At 48.4% G+C, this 17,904-nt stretch overlaps 1 protein-coding gene across 2 annotated transcripts in view; it reads left to right on the top strand.

Annotated features, from left to right (window-relative positions):
- The window catches only part of C23H16orf96 (chromosome 23 C16orf96 homolog), a 56,565-nt gene that overhangs the window by 30,338 nt on the left and 8,323 nt on the right, over nucleotides 1-17,904 (top strand). For both annotated transcript variants that reach the window (XM_004452189.4, XM_058286553.1), the window contains exons 8-10: nucleotides 8,231-8,305; nucleotides 8,702-8,866; nucleotides 17,305-17,423. In XM_004452189.4, coding sequence (XP_004452246.1) covers nucleotides 8,231-8,305; nucleotides 8,702-8,866; nucleotides 17,305-17,423 — 359 coding nt within the window. The remainder of the gene's footprint in view (nucleotides 1-8,230; nucleotides 8,306-8,701; nucleotides 8,867-17,304; nucleotides 17,424-17,904) is intronic.

The raw sequence follows: 17,904 nt of genomic DNA, 5'->3' as shown, positions 1-17,904 counted from the left end.
GTGACAGAAATACAAAGAGAAATAGATAAACCAACCAGCAGCGGGGGATTTTTAACACGTCTCTTTCAAGAATCAATTAATCAGGAGCAGGTATGGCTGAAGCAGTTGAACGCCTGCTTCCCACAGGGGAGGTCCCGGGTTCAGCTCCTGGTATCTCCTAAAAACAAAATAAAAAAAACCAAGCAAGTGGATAAGTGAAGAAACCAACTCAGGGGAGCCGATGTGGCTCAGTGTTGAACACTGGCTTCCCATATCGAGGTCAAGGGTCTCCACCCAAGTACCTTAAAAAAAACACAGAACAATAAATCAAGCAGACAATCAGTAAAAATTTAAAAATCAATAATTAACAAGTTTTCTCTAACGGGTATATATAGAATACCACAGAAAACCTATTCTTTTCCAGTGCACACAGAAAAGTTATTAAAATGGATCTCGTAATGGGGCTGAAAGCAAGTCTCAACAAATTTCAAAGGATTGGTATATCATAGAAATCACATTATCTGACCACAATCCAATTAATTTAGAAATCAAATTCCAAAAAAAATGAGAAAAAATAAACAATTTATGTGTTTGGAAATTAAATAACTCATGATTTAAGAAGAAATCAAGGAAATCAGGCCAATAGATCTGAACAATAATTAAAATTCCACATATCAAAACTTGAGGTGGTGCAACAAAGTATATTTAGGGGAAATGTATAGTCTTAGATGCTTATAGTGAAGGAAGAAAAAGACTATTATCAAGAGTGACTTGGGAAGCAGATGTGGCTCAAGCGATTGGGCTTTTGTCCACTATATGGGAGGTCCAGGGTTTATTCCCAGGGCCTCCTGGTGAAAGTGAGACTTGCATGGTGAGTTGGCCCACATGGAGTGCTGGCCTGCGCAGTAAGCTGGCCCGAGCAGAGAGCTGGTGCAGCAAGATGACTCAACAAAAAGAAACACAGAGGAGAGACAATAAGAGACACAGCAGACCAGGGAGCTGAGGTTGTGCAAGCGATTGAGCACCTCTCTTCCACTCTATAAGGTCCCAGGATTGGTTCCCAGTTCTGCCTAAAGAGAAGACAAGCAGACACAGAAGACACACGGTGAATGGACTCAGAAAGCAGACAGTGAACACAAAGCAACGAGGGGGTGGGGGGACAAATAAATAAACAAATCTTTTTTAAAGAAGAGTGGCTTAGGGGAAATGGATGAGGCTTAAGTGAATGATCTCCCACCTACCACATGGGAGGTCCTGGGTTCGGTAACCGGTGACTCCTGGAAAAGATGAGCAAGACAGTGAGCTGGCATGATGGGCAGGTGTGGTGCGCTGATGCAACAAGATGATATAACAAAGAGACACAAAGAAGAAAGACAATGAGAGACACCATAAACCAGGGAGCTGAGGTGGCTCAAGTGACTGCGCATCTTTCTCCCACATGGGAGGTCCCAGGTTCAGTTCCCGGTGCCTCTAAAGAGAAGATGAGTAGACACAGAGAGCAGAGAGCAAGTGCAAACAATGAAGTGGGGGGCGGGGGGAGTAAATAAATAAAATAAATCTTTAAAAAAAGAGTGGCTTAGAGTCTGAGTTTTTGTTTAGGATGACCAAAATAGTCTGGAAATACACAGCAGTGAAAGTTACATGGTATTGCCAATGTACTTAATGTCAAAGAATTATCCACTTAAAATGGTTGAAATGTTTTTTATGTTGTGTATATTTTACCTCAGTTAAAAATTAATTAGGGGGAAACGGACTTTGGCCCAGTGGTTAGGGCGTCCGTCTACCACATGGGAGGTCCGCGGTTCAAGCCCCGGGCCTCCTTGACCCGTGTGGAGCTGGCCCATGTGCAGTGCTGATGCGCGCAAGGAGTGCCGTGCTACACAGGGGTGTCCCCCGCGTAGGGGAGCCCCACGCGCAAGGAGTGCACCCGTAAGGAGAGCCGCCCAGCGCAAAGGAGGGAGCAGCCTGCCGAGGAATGGCGCCGCCCACACTTCCCGTGCCGCTGACGACAAACTTCCCGTGCCGCTGACGACAACAGAAGCGGACAAAGAAACAAGACGCAGCAAAAAGACACAGAAAACAGACAACCGGGGGAGGGGAATTAAATAAATAAATAAATAAATCTTTAAAAAAAAAAAATTAATTAGGGGAAACGAACTTGGCCCAGTGGTTAGGGCGTCCGTCTACCACATGGGAGGTCCGCGGTTCAAACCCCGGGCCTCCTTGACCCGTGTGGAGCTGGCCCACGTGCAGTGCTGATGCATGCAAGGAGTGCCCTGCCACGCAGGGGTGTCCCCCGCGTAGGGGAGCCCCACGTGCAAGGAGTGCGCCCCATAAGGAGAGCCGCCCAGCGTGAAGGAGAGTGCAGCCTGCCCAGGAATGGCGCCGCCCACACTTCCCAAGCCGCTGACAACAACAGAAGCGGACAAAGAAACAAGATGCAGCAAATAGACACAGAGAACAGACAACCGGGGGGGGGAGGGGAGGAAATAAATAAATCTTAAATAAATAAATAAATAAATAAAATAAAAATTAATTAGGGGAAGCGGACTTGGCCCAGTGGTTAGGGTGTCCGTCTACCACATGGGAGGTCCGTGGGTCAAACCCCGGGCCTCCTTGACCCATGTGGAGCTGGCCCATGCGCAGTGCTGATGCGCGCAAGAAGTGCCGTGCCACACGGGGGTGTCCCCCATGTAGGGAAGCCCCACGCGCAAGGAGTGCACCCCGTAAGGAGAGCCGCCCAGCGCGAAAGAAAGTGCAGCCTGCCCAGGAATGGCGCCGCCCACACGGAGAGCTGACACAGCAAGATGACGCAACAAAAAGAAACACAGATTCCCGTGCTGCTGACAACAACAGGAGTGGACAAAGAAGATGACGCAGCAAATAGACACAAAGAACAGACAACCGGACCGGGGGGGGGGAGGGGGGTGGGGAGGAGAAGGGGAGAGAAATAAATAAATAAATAAATCTTTTTAAAAATAAATAAATTAATTAATTAGGGGAGCTGATGTAGATCAGTGTTTGAGCTCCTGCTTCCCATGTGCAAGATCCCTGGTTCAATCGCTGCTACCTCCTAAAAAAATTAATTTTTTCCCCAAAAAGAATGGCTTAGACTAATCACGAGTTCCCTCCTGGCACTGAGGAGGGGGCCACCTTCGCAGAAGTATGTGGCGGCTTGAAACCAGAACAAAGCCAAGAGGTATAGTTGGGGAACAGCATCACACAGGCGGGGCACCATGTGCAAATGGCACTGCATGCTGGCAACGAGCTTGCTCAAAACCCAAGGGGAATGTGGCTTGCAGCAAGGAAGTCTCAGATGCAAACTCTTCTCCACAGAAGCACTGAGCACAGAGCTGTCCAAGAATTCTCCCACCGCATCCGCCTTCAAGGCCAGCTTACACAATCTGTAAAACAGTGGGAGTGTCTGACACACGGGTCGGCCGTGGACATCCACTCGGCCTTTTGTAACAGTGACATCATCAGCCTATTAAACCTTACATGTAAGAAGCATGGTCTAGGGAAACAGCCCGAGATAGCCAGGAGCACTGGTTCCAGTTCTCTATCTGTCACTGGACTCAGAAGTCAAACTCCCTTAATTCAGTTTCCTCGTCTCTAAAATGATGCTAATTTTCATGATCTCAGGGTCATTAAGATATCCAGTAGCTGTTTTTTTTTTCCAGATTTATTTTATTGATTTATTTCTCCCCACCCACCTTGTTGCTTTCACTTGCTGTATCTGTTCGTCTTGTTTCTTTTTAGGAGACACTGGGAGCCAAACTGGGATCTCCGATGCGGGGGCAGGAGCCTAATTGCTTGAGCCACCTCTGCTCCCAGCTTTTTTGGGTCTCTCATTGTTTTTCCTCCCCACGTCTCTTGTTGCGTCATCTTGTCATGTCAGCTCGCTGCGTCTGCCCGTCCTGTCAGCTCCCTGTCTTCCTTAGGAGGCACTTGGAACTCCTGCTCCCCGCTTTGTTGAGTCTCTCATTATGTTCCCTCTTCTTGTGTCTCTTGTGTCAGCTTGCCACTCCTGCCTGTTGCGCTAGCTTGCTGTCTTCTTTAGGAGGCATCGGGATCCGAACCAGCAATGTGTCCCATGTGGTAGGTGGGAGCCCAGTCACCTGACCCACATCCATTTCCCTAGGTCCAGTGCTTTTTTTCCAAATGGTTTTCCTAAAACCGTTTATTGAATGGTCCATCTTTTCTATAGCAGGCATGAACAGACTTCTCATGACTTCTTAGATGTGTTCTTCCTAGCCTAATGCTCTGTCTGGTCCTATCCAGCTCTACACTTTTTTTCTTCTTTTTTTTTTTAAAGGTATTTATTTATTTCCTCCTCCCGCCCACCCCCATCACCCTTTGTGTTCTCTGTGTCCATCCTCTGTGTTCTTTCTGTGTCTGCTTGTACTCTCATTAGGCGACTCCGGGAACTGATCCTTGGACCTTCTGGAGTGGGAGAGAGGCGCTCATTCTCTTGCGCCACCAAAGCTCTCTGTTCTGCAACATCTCCTTATTGTCTCTCCTCTGTGTCTCTTTTTGCGTCATCTTGCTGTGCCAGCTCTCTGCATCGGCAAGCACTCCTGCACGGGGTGGCACTCCCGCGGAGGCTGGCACCCCATGTTGGCCAGCTCGGTGCATGGGCCAGCTCGCCTTCCCCAGGAAGCCCTGGGCATCAAGCCCTGGACCTCCTGTATGGTAAATGGGAGCCCAACTGCTTGAGCCACATCCGTTTCCCTTCTTTTTAATATCGTTATTACAAAACTATTTTTGTGGTTCGAAATTCAAAAGGTTAAAAAGCCAAAACAGTGAAAAGTTTTTTGCCCACCCCTTTTCCCAGCCATCCAGTTCCCCTTCCTAGAAGAAACTAATGCTATTATTGTTTTGTGTATTCTTTAAGAGACATTTTCTGCATGACTATAAGGAAACATTTCCCCTTTTTCTCCTACAAATAGTCTTCCCCTTTTTTTCTAGAAATGGTAGTATATATTATTCTGTTTATTAAGAGGCATCTCATTCTATATTTTTCAATAGCATAGAATTTACTACTGCATTCTTTTAATTATTGTTACAACATAAGGAATTTTAATACTTGGTCCTAATTCCCTTCAGCTTGAAGAAGCTTCTCTAGCATTTCTTGTAGCACAAGTCTTTGGGTGCTAAATTCTCTTACTTTACTCTAATATCAAAATGTCTTTATTTTTCCTTCATTATTACTCTATATCCATATATCAGTGAATATAGAATTCCGGGTGGATAGTTTCTTATTTCAGCATTCTCAAGATGTTTTCCAAGGTCTGCTGGCTTCCATTCTTTCCAAGTCGGTGATCACTGGAATCAATGTTGGTTTTTGGTATTGTTTTGTTTTCCTGTACATAACACATTGGTTTTCTCTGGCTGCTTTTGAGATTATCTTTTTTATATTTTTATTCGTCAACTTAATTATATTCTTTTTTTTTTAAGATTTATTTATTTCTCTCCCTCTCCCCCCCCCCGCCCCATTGTCTGCTTTCTGTGTCCATTCACTGTGTATTCTTCTGTGTCCACTTGCATTCTTGTCATGTGGCACTGGTAAATTGTGGCACTTTTTTTTGTTGCATCAGCTCTGTGTGTGTGCAGTGCCACTCCTGGGCAGGGCTGTGCTTTTTCCGTACGGGGCAGCTCTCTTTGTGGGGCGCACTCCTTGTGTGTAGGGTACCCCTATGCGGGGAACACCCCTATGTGGCACGGCACTCTTTGAATGTGGGCCAGCTCACCACACGGGTCAGGAGGTCCTGGGTTTCGAATCCTGGACCCTCCAAATGGTAGGCGGATGCTCTATCCGTTGAGCCACAACTGCTTCCCAACTTAATTATATTCTAAGTACAGTTATCTATTTGTGTGCCCTGCCTGGGGTTCACTGGGATCTTAGCTCTGTACATTTATATATTTGCCCAAATTTGGGGATTTTTTTTAACCATGTTTCTTCAAATATTTTTCTGCCTCATTCTCTATTTCCTCTTCTTCTGGGACTTTTAAAAAAATTTATTATTATTTCTTATTTATTTCTCCCCACCCCCTGTTCCCCGTTGTCTGCTCTCTGTGTCCATCCGCTGTGCACTCCTCTGTGTCCGCTTCTATTCTTGTCAGTGGCACCGGGAATCTGTGTCTCTTTTTGTTGCATCATTTCAGTGTGTCAGCTCTTCTCATGTGCAGTGCCACTCCTGGGCAGGTTGAACCTTTCTTCACATGGGGCAGCTCTCCCCACGGGGCACACCCCCTGTGCCTGGGGCTCCCCCACACAGGGGACACTCCTGCATGGCACAGCACTCCCTGCGCGCATCAGCACTGCGCATGGGCCAGCTCCACACGGGTCAAGGAGGCCTGGGGTTTGAACCGCAGACCTCCCATGTGGTAGATGGACGCCCTGACCACTGGGCCAAGTCTGCTTCCCTGGGACCTCTTTTGATACTACCCCTCTGAGGCTCTGATTTCTTTTTCCATCTTTTCTCTCCATTCTTCAGACTGGGTAATTTCTACTGATTTATCTTCATGTTGCGTTTTTTCCTCCCTCATCTTCATTAAGCCCGTTTACAAGTTTTTTTAATCTTATAATTATGATTTTTCCATTCCAGAATTTCCATTTGGTTCTTTTGAAAAGATGTTTATCTCTGTCCAGAGATTTCCTCTCCCTTTACTCTTTTCAAGCCTATTTCCCTTGACGTTACTGAGTCATGGTAGCCACTTCCCAATCCTCGTCTGATAAAGCTTCACATCGGAGTCATCTCAGGGTTGTTCGCTGTCAATTGTCTTTCCTCCCAGGAATGGGTCCCATTTTCCTGTTTCTTCATATGTCAAGGGGTTTCTCTTGCTTCACCCTAGACCTTGTGAATATTATTTCGTGGACAATCTGGATTCTTTGGTATTTATCTGAAGAATGTTTGCTCTTTGTTGACTTGTTAGTTTCAGCAGGCAATTGATTTTATTATCGACTCAAACGGCATACCCTCTCTTGGCTCAGTTCTGGGCTCAGTCCTTTCCTCCTTGCTGTGCTTGTCTCCCCGAGGCATGGTTCGGGGGGGCAGCTAGAGCCTTCGGCTGGGTGTATACACAGAAATCGGGGTGCCCCCCAGCACCCCCTTCCCAGGACATCCTCGCTCCCGCCTGGAAGTTCAAGGAAGGGCGTGCCCAGTCGCTTTAAAGACCCAGCGCCAGGGAGGCTGGGGAGAGCATCCTGGTCCCGGGCAGCCAGGGGCCATCGGGGAGCTGGGGACTCTGTTCCCAAGGACGAGAGGAAGAGTGAAAGCCGGTTTCTGGCCCAGTGGGTGCCACGTTCTTCCCAAGCAGACCCGCTGCGGCTCCTTTACGGGGAGGGTCTGGGTCTGGTTTCCTAGGGCGCCCCTAACAACCTACCGCCAAGTGGCTGAAAGCAGCAGGAACTTACTGTCTCACAGTTTGGGGGGTTAAAAGGGTGAAACCACAGTGCCAGCAGGGCCACCTGGAGGGCAGAGCCTTCCTGGCCTCTTTCGGCGGCTGGCGGTGGCCGCTGGCCAGCGTGGCGCACCTTGGCTCGTACGCGCACGGCTCCACCCCTGCCCCTGTCTTCACATGGCTGTCTCCCCTGTGTCTGTCCAAATTTCTCTTCTTCTGAAGACACCAGTCCTGTTGGACCGGGGCCGACTGTAACCCAATCTGTCCTCATCTTAACCAGTCACATCCTCAAAGGCCCTATTTCCCAACAGGATCACCCTCATGGGACCTGGGATTGAAAGTGAAACATTACTCTGTGGGGGATGCAGCTGTGCCCTAACAGCCTGGTCAGCGAGAGGGGAGGCTGCTGGGTGGGTGCGTTCTGCAGGGAGCACGGGGCCGGGGTCCCTAACACTTAGGCACAGAGTGTGTGGCTCATAATCAGGGGTTGCATAGAATGGAATTCTCACGGGACCCCATTCTGTACCAGAAGAAGAGAACTTGCCTTAAATGTCTCGAGAGCCCGATCAGCAGCCGATTTCCTACCTCCTGTCCCCTCTGCGCCGGGCAAAGAGCCCACGATTCCACCTGGGAGAGGACAGCTCGTACCAAGTCCCCCTCTCCTTCCTCCAGGCAAAGGCCTGGCTTCCCTCCTGGTCTGGGCATTTGGAGACCGCTAAGCCCAGACTTCTGATGTCTGCTCTCTGTCCGCCTGCTTGCTGTCCCTTCCTAACACGTGGACAGGGGAGGTGGGTGTTGGCCTCGAGGCTTCCCAGGGTGGCTGACCTGCCTTTGCTTCTGTTCTCAGAATATCCAGGCTCAAATTAAAAAAATAGATATGATCAAGGTGGATAAAAAGGTGATGGAACAGGAGCTGAAAGAGGTAAGCCCAGGTTCCTGTCTCCCATTTCCCCCTCCTGAGCCCCAGCTCTCCCGCCCAGAGAAATAGACACATCTGACCAAAGGCAAAAGCCAGAGAGAGCCTTCCAGAATTTCCTTGGACTTTTATTCCTATAGAAAGGTTGGGGTAGCATCTCAAAAGTTGTCCCATCATCTCCTATATTCCCGGTGACACTTTGTTATGTCGGTTTACAAATCATGTGCCACATTCTCTGTCATGGGAACACGTTGGCTGAGCTCTCAAGGTTGTGTTTGAGCCAAAGCTAGACCTCCAGGCTCCCAGACTAGAAAAAATTGCCCAAAGGTATCTAGTTTACCCCAGCCTTGCCCTACCCTCCTCCAACAGCCCTTCCTCCTTGAGCTCCCTCTTTCTCTCTAGAAAGCAGACAGGGGTGCCCTGGCAGGCAAGGCAAGCCGGGCCGACCTGGAGACAATGGCCACGGAGCTGAATGAGACGATCCAGAACTTGCTGTTCAAGTTCATGGACAATGAGTGCAGCTGGAAGAATTCTGTGGAGCAGCTCAACAGGGACCTGAGGACCAAGGTGAGCTCCCCGGTTTTATCTCTTGCTGTGTAACAAATGGCCCCCAAATCTAGCAACCTAAAGCAACAAATACTATCTCACAGTTTCTGTGGGTCATGAATTTGGAAGGGGCTTAGCTGGACGGCCTGGCACAGCGTCCCCCCGCGAGGCTGCAGTCTAGCTGGGGGTGGGGGCTGCAGGCACCTGAGGGTTTGATAGAGGCCACAGGTCCTCGTCACCTGGGCTCTCCTTAGGGCTGCTTGAGAGTCCTGGCTACATGGCGGCTGGCTGCCCTGAAAGCCAGGGACCCAAGAGAGTGAAAGAGCAGCTGCAGCGTTTTCTGTCTCTTACTGCAGGAGTCTCGCCCACGTCCTGCTCGTGTCACAAGCCAGCCTCGCTCAGTGTCGGCAGGGACACCACAGGGGCAGGAATACCCAAAGCAATTCTTAGGGCCCAGATCGGGCAAGCGAGGAGACATGACGGAGCGGAGATGGGGGCTCTGCAGAAGGGCCATCCAGGGCTTCATTCATTCCTTCACTCATTCATTTCTTCATCATGGTCGGACCCCCTTCGAGGGGCCAGCCCCTGGGGCCGTGTTACTGAAGGAGTTCCACCGCCACCTCCATTTGTTTTTTGGCTTTTTTTTTTTTAAAGATTTATTTTTATTTATTTCTCTCCCCTCACCCCCTCAGTTGTCTGCTCTCTGCGTCCATTTGATGCGTGTTCTTCTTTGTCCACTTCTGTTGTTGTCAGTGGCACAGGAATCTGTGTTTCTTTTTGTTGCATCATCTTGCTGTGTCTGCTCTCCGTGTGTGCGGCACCATTCTTGGGCAGGCTGCGCTTTCTTTCGCACTGGGCGGCTCTCCTTACGGGGCACACTCCTTGCACGTGGGGCTCCCCTACGCGGGGGACACCCCTGCGTGGCAGGGCACTCCTTGTGTGTATCAGCATTGCACGTGGGCCAGCTCCACACGGGTCAAGGAGGCCCGGGGTTGGAACCATGGACTTCCCATGTGGTATACGATGCCCTAACCGCTGGGCCAGGTCCATTTCCCTGGCTTTTGTTTTGATTTTCAGGAGGTCCCCAGGAGTGAACCCCGGCCTTGTACCTGCGAAGCAGGCACTCAATCACTGAGCCACATCCTCTCCCCGCCTGTCTCCATGTGTAGTCTAACAGATAGTTGCTGGGCAGCCTGCTTGCCAGGTGTGGCTGGTGTGGCCAAAACAGCTTGGGTTCAGAATCGGGCAGCTCTGGGTTGGCCGGCCAGCTCCGCTGTGACCGGCAGGAGCCCTGAGGCAAGTGCTGTACCCTCGCTGAGATTAGTTTTCTGCGTCTGTCAAATGGGGGAGATGCCGATAGCACTGGGGAGATGAAGATAGGGGAGCCAGACATGGCGCCCGGTGCTCGCGGACACAGGCAGTCCACAGAGCACACGAGGCAGTGCAAAGTCACGACTGGGTCAGGATCGTCAGTGAAAGGAACGTGGCGCTGGGAGAAGGGGTTTGGGGACCTGGGTAAGTGTGGGGGCTTAGGGATGGCTTCCCTGGGGAGGCGAGACCTGGAGGCTAAATAAGGAGTTAGCCGGGCAAAGGATGGCAGAGGTGGTGGAGGCAGCCCAGGGCAGCCCAGTCCAACAGCAACAGAACAGCAGCCACGTGGGGAACGGTCAATTTTCTGGAAGCCACGGTTAACAAGCAAAAAGAAGCAGGTGCAATTGATTTGATTTGATTATTATTATTTTTAGATTAATTTTAGTCCCTGCCCCTTGTTGTTTTGCGCTCGCTGTCTGCTCTCTGGGTTTTTTTCTGTCGTTGTGTGCACATCTTCTTTTTAGGAGGCACCGGGGACCGAACCTGGGACTTCCCAAGCGGGAGGGAGGCGCCCAGTTGCTTGAGCCGCCTCAGCTCCCCAGGAGCAATTGATTTTAATCATATATTTGATATGACCCAATCTCCAAAATAGTATCATCTCAACCTGGAACGAACATTAAGCAATACTGAGATCACTTACATTCTGGGTTTCCCACTAAGTCTTTGGAATCCCGGGTTAGCAGAACGCTCTGGACTTCTGGGTCCCTGGCTATGCCGCATGAAGGGATTTAAGGATACGCCATAGGGCAGGCAAAGAATGAAGACTTTATTAAGAAACAAGAGAAGAGAAAAGCCCACAACCCAGGCCTGGGTGCGGGCGTGCTGGGGGTGAGACGCTCTGTGGGGTCTCTTCGGCTGGGCTGGGGCCCCAGCTGTCTGCTGTTCTGACTGCTGCCTTGTGATCCCTGCCTGCTGGCTCGCAGGGCACCTTTGGGAGGCCTGTTTGGAGCTTCCCGGAAAGAGTTCCAAAGGGGCCCTTGTGGCCAGGGCCTTGGCAGGGTCTCTCCGGCTTTGTTCTTAGAGCGGGGTCTCAGGCCCTGCTCACCGCCAGGTCCCAGCTGTGACTCCCCTTTTTCCCTATACTAACCTGCCTGGGAAGGAACGAGAGGCCGAGTGCCCCAGTTCCCCGCCCCCCGCTGAGGCTCCCCAGGGTGGGGGCGTTGCCAGGGAGGATCCCTGCTGGCCCTTGCCCGGGAATGCTGGCCCTCGAGCTGCGGCGTCTCTCTGGTTTGACCTCTGCCACCGCTCTGCGCCTTGGCGCGAGGCCCCGGACCGGGCTAATTAAGGTGCACTGAGCTTCCCCGGAGGTCAGGGCCAAGGCCGGAGGAAAAAAAGAGTGGCTGGATGACCTTGGAAGACCTTGGGTTGAGGGAATGAAGCCGGACCGAGGGCCCTGTGAGTGTGATCCCATTTCTAGGAAGCCTCAGAAGAGGCAGCTTCTTAGAGACGTGGGCAGAGCAACGGGCTGGGGGCAGGCGGGGGCAGCGGCTGCTCAGGGGAGCCAGACTCCCCGCTGGGGTGATGAAAATGGCTTGGAACTAGATCCAGGCAGTGCCTGCACAAACAATGGGGATGGACTAAATGCCGTTGAACTGTTCACTTTAAAGCGGTTAATGCTTCTGTGATCGAAACGTAACACCTCTTTAAAAATAAAGTTTACACAAAAATAAAGTAGTTAACGATTATGTTATGTGAAAAAGAAAAGAGTGTAGGATCATTTAAAACATCAACAACACCAACTATTAGGAAAAATTTCAACTGTGTAGAGAAGTGCAGAGACCAGTATAATTAACCCCCATTTACACAGCACCTAGGTTTATTACTAACATGGGGCTAAATTTGCTTCCTTTTGAAAGATTTATTTATTTATTTATTTCTCTCCCCTTCCCGCCCTGGTTGTCTGTTCTCTGTGTATATTTGCTGCGTCATCTTCTTTGTCTGCTTCTGTTGTTGTCAGCGGCACAGGAATCTGTGTTTCTTTTTGTTGCATCATCTTGCTGTGTCAGCTCTCCGTGTGTACAGCGCCATTCCTGGGCAGGCTGCACTTTCTTTGGCGCTGGGCGGCTCTCCTTACGGGGCGCACTCCTTGCGCGTGGGGCTCCCCTACGCGGGGACACCCCTGCGTGGCAGGGCACTCCTTGCGCGCATCAGCACTGCGCATGGGCCAGCTGCACACGGGTCAAGGAGGCCCGGGGTTTGAACCGCGGACCTCCCATGTGGTAGACGGACGCCCTAACCACTGGGCCAAGTCTGCCGCCCTTGCTTCCTTTTTATGAAGTATACTTTTAAGTTACAAAAATCATGACATTTCACCCTTAAAAATTGTAGTAGTTATTTCTAAAAGATGAGGATACTTTCATGCATAGCACAAACCAGACATCACATCTAACAAATAACAGGGGGTCCTTCTTGGATCTAATTCCCAGCCCATTTGCAGTTGGCTTGATTGCACCAGGAAACACAGTCTCCCCGTGTAGTTCATCGGGCTGTTTTGTTTCTCGAGACTCTTTTCATCTAGAGCAGTTCACTTGTCCCCATTTCCTCCCCCCGCCCCACCACTGAGGTATTGAAGAAAAAACATGCCCGGCCTCTGGGATTGGTCTCGTTGCTTCCTCCTGGTTCCAGAATTGTCTGTAATTTGGAAGTTAGTTCCAAAGGCTTGATCAGATCCAGGTTAATAAATTGGGGAAACGGCTTTCCATTAAAGGACACCAAAGAGATGTGATAGCTAAATGCAGTTTGTGGCCCGTTGAGTCAACTCTGGCTTAAACTAAACAGCTATGAAAGACATCACTTGGATAGTTGGGGAAATGTGAATAGCAACTGCATGTTAGATAATAATGTGTTCTAAATGCTAAATTTCCCATTAATTTAATGCTAATTTAATGGTTACTCTATTTGTGGTGACTCTATAGGAGTATGTCTTTGTTCTTAGGAGACCTGTGCTCACATATTTAAGGGGTGACCTTTTGGCTTCTTTCATTGGGCATCATGTCTTCACGGTTCATCCGTGTTATAGCATGTATGAGAACATTTTTGTGTGTGGCCAAATAATATTCCATTGTATTTATCCATTCATCTATTGATGGCTATTTGGGTTGTTTCCACCTTAGGATAATTGAATAAAGCTGCTAAGATCATTTGTGTACAAGTTTTTATTTGAACTCCTGTGATTTCAGTTCTTTGGGGTATATACCCAAGAGCGGAATGGTTGGGTCATATGGTAATTCTGTGTTTAACTTTTTGTAGGGGTGATGGACCTTTTATTTTTTTCAGGAAATACCGGGGATTGAACCCGGAACCTCACGCCATGTGAAGCAGGTGCTCAACCACTGAGCTACACCCACTCCAGTGGTGATGGATCTTGATGTCTGTGAATGGTTCAAGGAAAAATGTGTGTGTGTGTGTGTGGTATAGTTAAAAGCAAACATGGAAAGGTATTAAAAACTGGTGAATTTAAGTGAAGGATATATGACTATCCATTGGATTATTCTTGCAACTTTTCTGTTGGTTGAAAAGTTTCCAAACCAGGAAATGGGGAAAAGGAACGCTGTGCAGGGATGCCGCACATTCCGGTTGCTTTAGGTCAGCGGCAGGTCACGTGGGCAGGTGGTCCCTTGAGGGTCACCAGCGTCCACCAGTGGAAAGGTGTGTTTCTCCTCTCACAAGCAGCAAGTAATTTGTGGGGAACACTTTGGCACCCCAAGAAAGTCCATTGGCCATTCTCCTAGTAGATTCCTCATCCATTGAGGAGTTCATTAGGGATTGCAAAAGGGGTGCCTTGTAACTCTAGTGACGCTTCTACATTTATCAGCTAGAAGTACATAAAAAAGAGTGTTCTTTCCCTTATCAACTTGAGGTCCTTGGCTACCCTGAAATATGACTCCTGCAGAAAAGACAGGGATAATGATGAATTATTTCCTTAATGATCAGGTTTTGGTATAAGATATTGGTACAATTGCCTCCTCTAAGAAATGGTGGAAAAGGAGGGTTTCCCTTTTTATTTTTTTGCTTTCCCTTTTGTGGCATTATGAATCATGGATTTTGATTTTGTTTTTCATTTTTCAGTAGAGCAATTGTAGGTTTACAGAAAAATCATGCAGAAAGTACAGAATTCCATATGCTCCCCTCACGTGCAGTTTTCCCTATTATTAGCATTTTGAATCAGAGCACTACCTTTGTTAAAATTGATGAAACAATATTATTATAATTATACTATTAACTATCATCCACGGTTTACATTAGGGTTCACTCTTTGGGCTGTACAGTTGTTGTACAATTTTGATTTGGATTTCCCTAATGGCTGATGGCTGTTGAGCACCTTTTCAAGTGTTTGTTGGCCATTTATATATCTTCTTTGGAGAAATGTCTATTCAAGTATTTTTTATGTTTTTTTCTTTTGTTATTTTTATTCAAGTATTTTGCCCATTTTTTTCTCTCATTCTTTAGAGAAATTGTAGTTTTTCAGAAAAATTATGCAGAAAGTACAGAGTTCCATATACTCTCCTCACATGCAGTTTTCCCTATTAGTAACATTTTGCATTGAAGTGCTACCTTTGTTAAAATTAATGAAACAAGATTATTATAATTATACTATTAACTATAATCCATAGTTTACATTTGAGAGATGAACTGAGTTTACTGTGTTGTACAGTTCCATGTTTTTACTTATTTTTATTTTGGTAACATATATACAACCTAAAATTTCCCATTATCTACTTTTGAATATACAATTCATTAGTATTAAATGAAGCCACAATGTTGTGCTTCCATCACCCCATTAAAAATTCATTCCCCCTTCCCTAGCCTGACCCCGACCCCTGGTAACCTGTATTCTAGTTTTGGACTCCATGAAATATTCTAATTATTTCATGTAAGTGAGATCATCCCTTATTTGTCCTTTTGGCCTATTCATCGGATTGTTGTCCTTTGTTTTTGAAACATGAATTTATATATATCCGATTTTGTTTGATCAATTGTTATTTATTTTCTGGTTCAAATTGTCGCATTGATGGCCTGAAGGAGCCCCTTTTTGCTAGTTTCCAAATCCTTTTGACTTGACACTCTAGTTTTGGACACCTTCCTTGCTTTCTAACATGAGAGGATATTACCAGCTCATCTTGCACATTCCCTTCCTCAGACCTGAATCAGCCATTTGTCTTTGAAGTCTTAGTTCCTTTTGATGGGGAATGGTTTTAGAAACCATAATCAGGGCACTTGGAAGGATTTCTTTCTGAAAATTCACAAGTCCCACTTTGGAAAACAGGCTGACATTTTCTTGAAAGGTTAAACATAGAGTTAATTCAGCAGTTCCACTCCTCGGTGAATACCCAAGAAATAATGAAAACGCATATATTAGTCAACCAAAGGGGTGCTGATGCAAAATACCAGAAACTGGCTGGTTTTTATAAAGCGTATTTATTTGGGGAAGGAGCTTACAGATAACAGGCCATAAAGCATAAGTTACTTCCCTCACCAAAGTCTATTTGAGCAAGATGGCTGCCGACGTCTGCGAGGGTTCAGGCTTTCTGGGCTCCTACGTTCCTGGGGCTCGCTTTATTCTGGCTTCAAGGTTCCTTCCTTCCTGGGCCTGGCTTCTCTTTCCTGTGAGTGCTGACTTCCCAGGGCTCCAGCTTAAGTCTTCAGCATCAAACTCCAAAATCAAAACTCCCACATTAAAAGCCCCCAACTCTGTTCTTCTCCATGCCTTTTATCTGTGAGTCCCCAGCCACCAAGGGGCGGGGACTCCACGCCCTAATCATAACTCAACCATGCCCAGGTACAGAGCAGATTACAAACATAATCCAATATTTCTTTTTGGAATTCATCAATTATATCAAACTGCTACAACATATGGCCACATAAAAATCTGTACCCAAATGTTCATAGCAGCATCATTCACAATAGGCAAAGCGTGTTCATCAACAGATGAATGGATAAATAAAATATAATCTATCCATACAATGGAATATTATTCAGCCATAAAAAGAATGAAGTACTTTACATGTGCAACATGGAAGAACCTTGAAAGCATTATGCTAAGCTGAAAGTGGTTTCATGAGTTCTATATAATTTTAAATGCTCATGCATTCTATTGTATCTTCAAAGACAAGGAAAAATAATTTTAAAATTGTCTTCCTCATTTTGGTTTGTGCAAAGCTTTCTATGAAATTAGTGTTTTCTTCCACTGAATGTGAGCATCTTTCACTTGCATTTCCATTTCTAAGCCTGTGGATATTTGCTTTGGGGGTGGATGGGCAACCTGCTCTTTCCCTCCACCACCGCAGCCGTCTCTTCTGTTGCTGCCACCCGCCGGGTCTAGGCTCCAGTCGCTCAACCCTCCCTGTCCCCCTGCAAGCGCCCTGCTTCCCCGAGCCATGTGCATGCCAGAGGCCCGGGCCGGCTGCTCTGCGATGTCGTGTGCCACCTACAAAACACAATTTTGAGATAAAACGATGAAGAGTTTAAAGACGGCGACAGCGGAGCAATAGGCTAAGCCGGTGCCTGAGTGTGGAGCTCCGTGGGTCTGTAGGGCACCCTGCCCACGAAGCCAGGCTGGCGTCCAGGGGAGAGAAGAGCTCTCTTGGGTTGGTGAAGGCGCCCAACTGTGGTGCGATCCCCGATGGGGAGTCAGACTCTGTGGGTGAAGCTCCAGCAGTTACCGGAGAGATCTGAGGAAGTCTGGTACCGTGCTGGGCAGACACCATCGCACAAAGAACGTGATGGAATGAGTGCTGGCAGATGAATGGGGCCATCGGGCAAATGCTTCTTGGGCCTCTGGGCCTGGCATTGAGCGGTGGGTTTGGTTTTAGCTTTTGGAGTCAGTGATATTTCTTTGCCTGGGCTGCTGGGAAGCTCACGGTACAGCTTTCCTCTCATTATGAGGCCCAGCATGGATTGGGAATACAAATCACAACCCAGGCTTTCCCATTTTCCCTCTCCTTGACCACCTCGCTTTGTTTCGTTTTGATCTTGTTCTATCTTTTTATCTGCACAACTTGGTAGGGTGCTGCAAATCCTTCTCTGGGCTGAGGCAGGGTGTGACTTAGTTGATCAGACTCTCTTTTCTTCCCTTTGGCGGTTGGCAGCTAGTCCAAAGTGATCTGGATCCAATGAAGAAAGAGATGGAAGAGGTCTGGAAAATGGTCCGGAAACTGCTGATCGAGGGTCTCCGCTACGACCCGGACAGTGCCGCAGGCTTCAGGAAGTGAGTGCATGCCCCCCCCACCACCTCCTTCTGGGTAGGGGTCCGCTCTCCAGGGAGGAAACAAAGGGCTATCTGGGGATTCTGGGAGGGAAGGCTGGGGTGGGGGGATCTCAGTGGGAGGGGGCAGGGCAGGTGGGCGCTCAGACCCCAGGAGGAGCTCTGCTTCAAAGCCAGTTTGTCAAGGAGGAGGAAACTCAGGCTCCGAGCGGGCAGGGGTCGTGGGAGGCTGCAAAGGGGGCCTGGGAGCCCCTGGGTCCCTGACCCCCGGTGCCAGGCAGTACCCCACACACCCGCAGAGGGTTTCCATCCTCGGATCACCCCTCACACACACACACCCGTGCAGGGTAGCTTCTAGAAGCCCCCTTATTTCAAAGACCACGCATGGTGTTTGGGGCCGGGACATCAGTAACTACTTTTATCCCCACCTCTGGCCCAGATGAGGGGTGAGCAGGGGCTGGAAGAGCTGAGCGGCGTCTGGAGG

This window comes from Dasypus novemcinctus, chromosome 23, assembly GCF_030445035.2.
Source record: "Dasypus novemcinctus isolate mDasNov1 chromosome 23, mDasNov1.1.hap2, whole genome shotgun sequence".
Lineage (NCBI taxonomy): Eukaryota > Metazoa > Chordata > Mammalia > Cingulata > Dasypodidae > Dasypus > Dasypus novemcinctus.
This window is presented reverse-complemented; position numbering and strand designations above follow the sequence as displayed.